Source organism: Pundamilia nyererei, unplaced genomic scaffold (assembly GCF_000239375.1).
Source record: "Pundamilia nyererei isolate P.nyererei 1_Seehausen unplaced genomic scaffold, PunNye1.0 scaffold00134, whole genome shotgun sequence".
Taxonomy (NCBI): Eukaryota; Metazoa; Chordata; class Actinopteri; order Cichliformes; family Cichlidae; genus Pundamilia; species Pundamilia nyererei.
The window spans coordinates 414547-422078 of NW_005187535.1; the positions used below are offsets into that span (position 1 = coordinate 414547).

A 7532-nucleotide genomic window follows, 5' to 3' on the forward strand; every position below is an offset into this window, starting at 1 on the left:
GTTCTTTACAAAGCTGAGTTTTAGACCGTAACGTATTACAACATGTAATGCCTTTGAGTTTTGTTCTGTTTTGTTCTGAAATGTGGCTTTCACAGCACGGAAGAAAAGTATCAGCACATCGATAGAAGAACACCGGCTTTTACCTTTCCTGCTGCATTTTCACATATCAACTTCCGATGCGGAGCCGCACGGTCTGTGGTACAAGGTAAAATTCGCTCAGACACTGAACTTTCCCCTCTGTGACGCGCTGTCACAGTGATATAGAGCCGTGGCAGGTGGGAAAGAGTCATAAGATGAGGAAAGTGAAATGGCAAAATAAGGGAAGGTATGAATGCTAATGCATAGATGGTGTGACAAAGCATGTCAAGCATGCTCAACTGATCTGTTACAGGACAATCCATCACAGGCTACTCACCACTAAACCACCACAAACATGCAGTCTGGTCACCCGGATCCTTCGGTCCTGTCCTAAATTCTGGCTGAATGTTTTTGTAACGACATGTTACAACTTTATAGTTTCCTTATTAATTGTGCAGATGTTTGCACAGTGGTCCGTATACATTCACGGCAAGTCAGAAAACTGCATACGTGGACATGTTAGGCTCTGGAAAATCCATTTATTTTATTGTAGCCTGTGGTGATATGAAAAAGAAAAAGCTTCCTGATGGAACTAATTCCTTATATCTGTCTTATATCTGGGATAATCTGTCACATTACAACTGAAAAGACCCTGGTAGGTGTTTAAGAAAGCAGCTAAAATGGCTCTTTTCTTAAAGGGGTGACAGCTTTTAACAACAACAACAACAAAAAGTCTTGTTACAGTCTACTACCCAAAGAGCAGATACTTTTTCTTACTGCACATATTTATTTGCTGCATTATAATGATCTTAGTACATAATTGTACATTCCTATTGTTGCTTTTTTCATGTTTATTTTTTGTACAGCCTTATTCGTGTGATGCAGAAACATAGAAAGTCTGGCAGAATTTTTTTTGTTTTTGTTGAGCCCTAACTTTTCTTGTTTGGCAGAGGTTTGCACAGCAGTTCGAATGCGTAACAGTCACTGCAAGTGAGAAAACCCTGCACATAGACTCACTAAGCGCTGGAAAATCTATTTGCTCCATTAAAAAAAATAAAAAATTATTATTATTTTACATGTTCAGACATTTCCAGAGCTAAAAGTAAGAAATTGTGTATTTTATTTTAGTCTGAAAAAATATCTGAGCTAAAAGTTTGCCTTATGTACAAATGTACAAATTCCTCATAACTAACAAAATTCAGATTATTATATCTGAAAGATTTTTTCTGACATGTTTAAATGAATGATATCCATGCCTGGGCTGAATATTTGAGAATTAAGAAAATGTTTATAGCACTTAAGACAAGAAGACCTCAGCGTGTCACAGTGTAACTGAAAACACTCGGGTCGATGTTTAAGAAAGCGCATAATGATCTATTAAATTTGAACATTTGTACAATCCTACCGTTGCTTGTTTCTGGTTTTGGAATATTTAGACTTTATTTCCCTTAAACACTTTTCCTTTAATAATTTATCTCAGCTCTTGATTCTCCAGGTTATCCAACAATACTTTTTAGGTAACTAATAAGTCTCGAGAAAAAGTCGTTCTAAGGCTGCACAGTCTGACTACATGTTGGGTTTTTGTTTGTTTTGATGATGGCAGCAAGCAGGGCGACAAATCCTTAACTGAATGACGATCTTAAATAAACAGCAGAATGGAAGTCCATTAAAGTGCTATCGAACTCTTTTACTTTGCTGATTTGCAATTAACCAAATAAAATGTAGCTACTGATACTATCACACACAACAATTTTCATGTATTCATTCAGTAGAAACTCTCTGCCCAATAAACGTTTCCACCAATTCATATTAATATTTAAAGACAAATTGCTCAGTTGTCTCCTCACACACTGTATGTACAGTAATTCAAAGAAAAATCATCAATAAATACAAAATATAATCAATATAATCAAGATTTGTTACAGAAATGATCACATACGTTTTACAGTTTTATTGTAGGGTTGCAGAGCTTGAGCTCAGTGATACTGTGCTGCTGACAAATTTAATATAAGACCTTTCAGTGACTTCACATTGTTTGGCTTACAAATTACATCTAATTTTCTAAATTTAATGGATATGTTTATCAACTGAATTTAGTGGTCTTAGGTACAGAGTACATGTTGAAAACAGCTAATTTTCCTAAATTAATTGTTTTGGTTTTAAAAGGTTAAGTAGTTTACAAAATATAATTTATTCCAATTTAAGAAGCAGCAGCAAACGTGTGACGTTAAAAACAGTGGGATTGTTTTCAACACATCTAATATTTTGAACAAGACAACCACAGATTTGAATGAGCAGCGGAAAAAAAAATCACAGCAAGGCCGATCGTTTATTTTCAGTCAGCATTTCTGCTTTTTAATATGAATCCTGGATATGTTTAAAGGGGAAAATGTGTTAGCTCAGTATATTCAGATAAACCTGCTGACTGTACAATTTCCCTTTTATTTAATTTTATATAGCTTTTTCCAAAAAAAGAACCTTAGAGCCTCTTTAAAGCGCAGATATTTTTAAAATAAATTTTAATAAGCACTTTGTTATATTGTTGCATATTGTTTTGTTTTTTTTATATATGGTGAGTATAAAATCCTCAGTACTGTAGTAATATTCACTAAGACACATTATAGATAGCCGTATTTAAGGTTATCAAATTCGATTTCATGCAAGAAGACCTTACAGGACAGATGCAGACATTTTTCCAACATCACAACTTTTTTTTTCAGGATATTCATGATACCACTGCAAAAACGTGCTGTGGACTTTTTTTCATAGAGCCACGTGAGCACCTGGCATGTGTTTGTACTGTATCCTGATTCTGCGGTTTACAGATTTTGCTCTTACCTCTGTAAGGTGTTGCTTGTTGTCTCAGGGGGGTATCCACTGCTTTGTCCTTTTCCCAGCATTATTATATGACCTGTTTTGTCACTGTCAACGCTGCTTGTCCGATCCCAAACGTTCTGCATGGCAAAACAAACTCCCTAGCACCACCCCCAGCCTTTACACCCTTCCAGTCACCCCCCTCAGAAGTAACCACCTCAGACCAAAGACACCAGATCTTGATAGGGCAACTTTCTCCAGCCTGCTTTTCTTTGTCTTTTTTTTTTTCTTTCTCTTCACTGAACGGCCACAGAAATACCAACAGGCAGGAAGAGACTGGGGGCTGAGCACTTCAGCGGGGTCTCTGCTGCACAGCTACTCCTGATCGACAGCAGCAAAGGCAGCAAAGCCCCCTTTACCCTTGGCTATCCAACTGTCTTTCCCTATAAACTATGCTACATACACTTCCAAGACTTCCCTTCACTTCCTGTATTCTCTCCAGGGGCAAGAGATGGGGAAATCAGTGTAGCGCCTGTTCAAAGAGAAACAGGAGGATGACTGAGTGAAGTTAAAGAGGGAATAACAGAAGAGGTGGGCTCAGGGGACCGCATAAGGGGGGTGTGAGTTAAATAGACTAAAAGGGAGTCCCTGCCCAGGACAGCTCCACGCAGTACAACAACAGGGACGAGAAGGTCTCTCCAGCCACCGCTGATTATCACCTCTACACTGACACAGAAACACAGACACACGCACGCTTGCATAGTCTGGCTGATGAAGGCATGCACTGCGGTTCTGGGAATGCCATCAGTCACTCAGTAGGTGTCGGGATCAATTTAGCTGCTGAATCATTGGAGAGATCCAGTCTCTAGGCCTGGAACACAGTGTCAGATTATTAACATTTTGCAATGGTCAGACAGGCTGAGGTTTCACATCTGTCAGCCAAAAAGTAGGGTGTGCTTGATAATAAATCACCATTAAGAAAAGGCTCATACAGAGTGACAACACATCAATCCTCCGGGTCTTGTACGTGCTGCACGGTTGGATTTTTGGGTATTTATTTAGATTGCAAAGGAAAGTGTAATTTTGCAGGGGGATTTAAGTTATGAAGACAAACCTAGAAAAAAGTTTCCAAGAAATGAGTCAGAGAATCTGAGAGATGATGTTTGTTTAAAGAAACCTAAACCATGTCTCCCCATAGACAAACATATCATCTAGATATAGCTGCTATTTTATCTGATTGATCACGAAACAAAGATTTTCAGCAAAGTCTTGAAACCTAAATTTATAAAATAACTGAAAAACTTTCACAATATGCTTTTACAAGTGGATTAGAGTTTCATAGCTCATCTGGATTTGCCCTAATAAATCTACTTGTACACAATGAAGACTGGAGGAAAAAAATAAGGAGCTGGAGCTTGCGGCTAAGCTGTTACTCTAAAATGTAAACAGACCCGCTACACTCGTGGTTGTTCAAGGAAGCTGCTCCTGACTGATCAGCCGTTTATGGTAAATAATTGTAGTGCACAGAAACAGTCAAGCAATCAAATTCAAGTCACAGAAAAGCAGGAGGCAATTCCTAATCGTCCACGAGATGCCACATTCTCTCCATCTTCGCACTGACTGCTTGAATGATGAATGGCAAAACTGGAAAATATCTGACACACCTTGCCGACAACCGCCAGGAAACTATCGCTATGCGTTGCGTGTGTGCAAGCAAGCGTGAGTGTATATATGCATGTGACAACTCTACATAACAATCCCCCACACTTATTTTTGGCGCTGTGAGAAAGCAGATACCACTGTAGCATGAAGTGGTTTCTATAATGGTGTGTGCCTGGATGGCTCAATGATAAGCGTGGCAGTTAAGAGAGGTGAAATACATTTAAACTGTATTGATTCTGTATTGAATCTTTCAAAAAACAAAACAAAACAATAACAAAGACTTGACAGCCAGTTTTATTTTCATTACAAAATGATTAATGAACATATTTTTGTTCCTTTTTTCTCTTATTTATTCCAGTTGTGATACATCAAGGCAATTTTATCTCAAGAGAATTATACACAACAGAACAACAATATTAGAAATACAGAAAAAATGAAGGCTAATTGCTATGACTTTGTTTTACATGTAGTCACATTAAAACATTAAGTTGGGCACTTTAACTTACACCCAAAGAGCCACTAAACTGCAGCTGGAGCAGTTTAGGGAATGCTGTTTATAAAACTAATACCTACATACGGCTGATAGCTTATCACTTTTCGCCTACATGTGAAAGTACTTCACTTTTATCCATCTGAGTCTCTGTGTACTGTTTATACAAAAATGCACTCTGGTTTTAATGACTATGTGAGGTGAAAGGAATCAGAATATATCCATCTAAATGTGTGGCATAAAACCACATTTCCCACAATTCACCAATACAGGAGCTAACTTTAGCACCGTCATGTGAACTGAGACGACAGTGACAAGTGATCTGTCATATTCAATGTAGCCAGCTGTGGTTGGAAAGCCAAGTGATGAAAAGTGGTTTTTGATGATAATGAGTGACAACAAGAGGCCTCGCAAAGACCTAATCAGTGACAAAGTGCTGTCCAAGTCACAACTTCACAGCACTTACAGGGTAAAAATGGCAAATGGACAGCGATATATGACCAACCAGTCAGAGCAGTTAAGGAAGCCAAACTGTCTCTGGACACATTTGTTACTTATTAAATGTTTTTTACATGTTCCCAGTTTTTGTATATTCAGACAATTACAATCTTTTTCCGTCTTCAATCATTTTCAGTCCGGTCCTTGTACCTGATCATTTTCAGACTAAAGTGTTTATATCTGTTACACCACTTTGACCTACTGACCCGTCAGTCATTCAAACATAAAAAAGCACCTAACTCAAGGGATCAACCAGTGTCTATCTACACACAGCAGACAATTTAGCTTTGTTACTAGCAGCCTGTCACAAAGACATACAATTTGTTTCAGTTTCTTTAGTTGAATCTACAAAATAATCCCCAATGCAACACCAATGTGATTTACAAAGAGCTATTATGTATAGTTACAATATATCCAGCAACGCAAAATAACACATGAACCAAACTGAAAATCAGTGGCAGCACGTCTTATGGAGTGATGACACCAGAGAGGTACAATGATGAGTATCTACAGCCATCTGTGAAACATGACGGAGGCTCTGTCATGGTTTGGGGACGTATTTCAGTCGCTGGCTTTGGGGATCTTGTCAAAATTGATGGAATTAGGAACACGGAAAAGTACTGTCAGAGTTAAATCCACCGTGTAATCTGACCAGCAATGATATTTTTTCCGTATATGACTTTGTCCACAAAAACACTGTCCATGAAGTAATAACACTCAGTGGAACACTATCAGTCATGGATTAGTCAATGAAGCAGTGTTGGATCATTTTGACAGAAAACGGAAAAAACAAAAGACAGCCAACATCCAAAGAAGAGCTTCAAGAAACCTGGAGAACTGTTTCTGAAGTAAGAACTCTTGCCTAAGAGAGTTCAGACTGTGTTGAAGAATAAAAGTGGCCAAACACTGACTTTCAAGCTTGTGAGAATTGTGCAAACTTTTTTTTTTATAGTGTATATCTATACATTTCAATAAATCACTGCACCTATTTCTCATTTTCCTAGCAAAATGTAAAGAAATGACTGGGTGCCTCAACACACTTGAGGCACCAGAGTTTAAGACATGAGGGACAACTCTGAGGTTAACCTTTCAGCATGTGTCCCCAAACTTCTACGTGCAGATTTGAAACCAGAGCAGTATATTTAATCATGCATGCAGTCATGAGAAAACTAAGAGTGTCTCTAGTTTTACAGGGATAAATGGAACAGGCATGTGGTTTAGCCTTTGTAGAAATCTCCCTGGATGGAAAATGTAATGGCACCACAACTTCTCCGTATCAATATCACCATTAAGTTTTGTGACACAATAATGTAGTGAAACAAAGACAACCATGTGCATCCATACCATTTGCGAAATACCCAAGTAATACTGTGCTAAGTAAGAAGCAACTCCCTTTCCAAGCGATCAGTTTTCAGAAAATTCTCCCAGTGCAGCTGAGAATGTCTCTGTGGAGCCGAGCATTCCCGTAAAGACGGGAATGCTCATTTTGCAGAGGATTTAAGACGACATGTGTGAAGCCATTAAGTAGACTTAGTCTCTTAATTAAATTCATTCTGTTGCTCTACCTTTGACCTCATTACAGCGAGACCTCTGCACTCAGATGTGAGCCGGCTATAGTATGCGACAAGTAAGCGCTCACAAATTCATTCGCTGCCACATGTGGCACACACACATGCACACTGAAGGTCCAATGTGCTTACAGCCGTTGCATGAGAAGAACGTATCTATTTCAGCAGATCTCTTTGACTGTGTGCACCCCAGCTAGCACAAATAGCAAACACAAACACAGAGGGCATTAGTGCTAATCGTGGTTTGGACTGAAGCTGTTTAAGATATCTTTTTAAATTATTTGTGACTATCTGGGATTCAACGGATTAACGTTTTCCCCCCAATTTCCCCCCCCAATTCACACAGCCACGGAAGGCTTTGTATTTGTGAAGAACAGTTGCTGTCTAATTAAAGGTCATAAAGGTATAGCAGGAGAGTTTTT

General features: G+C 38.6%; 1 protein-coding gene across 3 annotated transcripts in view; it reads right to left on the reverse strand.

Annotated features, from left to right (window-relative positions):
- Nucleotides 1–3432, reverse strand: part of rbm20 (RNA binding motif protein 20) — a 47203-nt gene extending 43771 nt beyond the window's left edge. For 2 of the 3 annotated variants that reach the window (XR_312004.1, XM_005743631.1), the window contains exon 1: nucleotides 2917–3432. Coding sequence is in view for 2 of the 3 variants with exons in the window: in XM_005743631.1 (XP_005743688.1) it covers nucleotides 2917–3038 (122 nt within the window). In the remaining variant the exon portion in view is untranslated. Of the gene's footprint in view, nucleotides 1–143; nucleotides 192–2916 lie in introns of those variants that run through there. The other variant, XM_005743632.1, reaches the window with a different exon arrangement.
- Between the last annotated feature and the right edge of the window lie 4100 nt (nucleotides 3433–7532).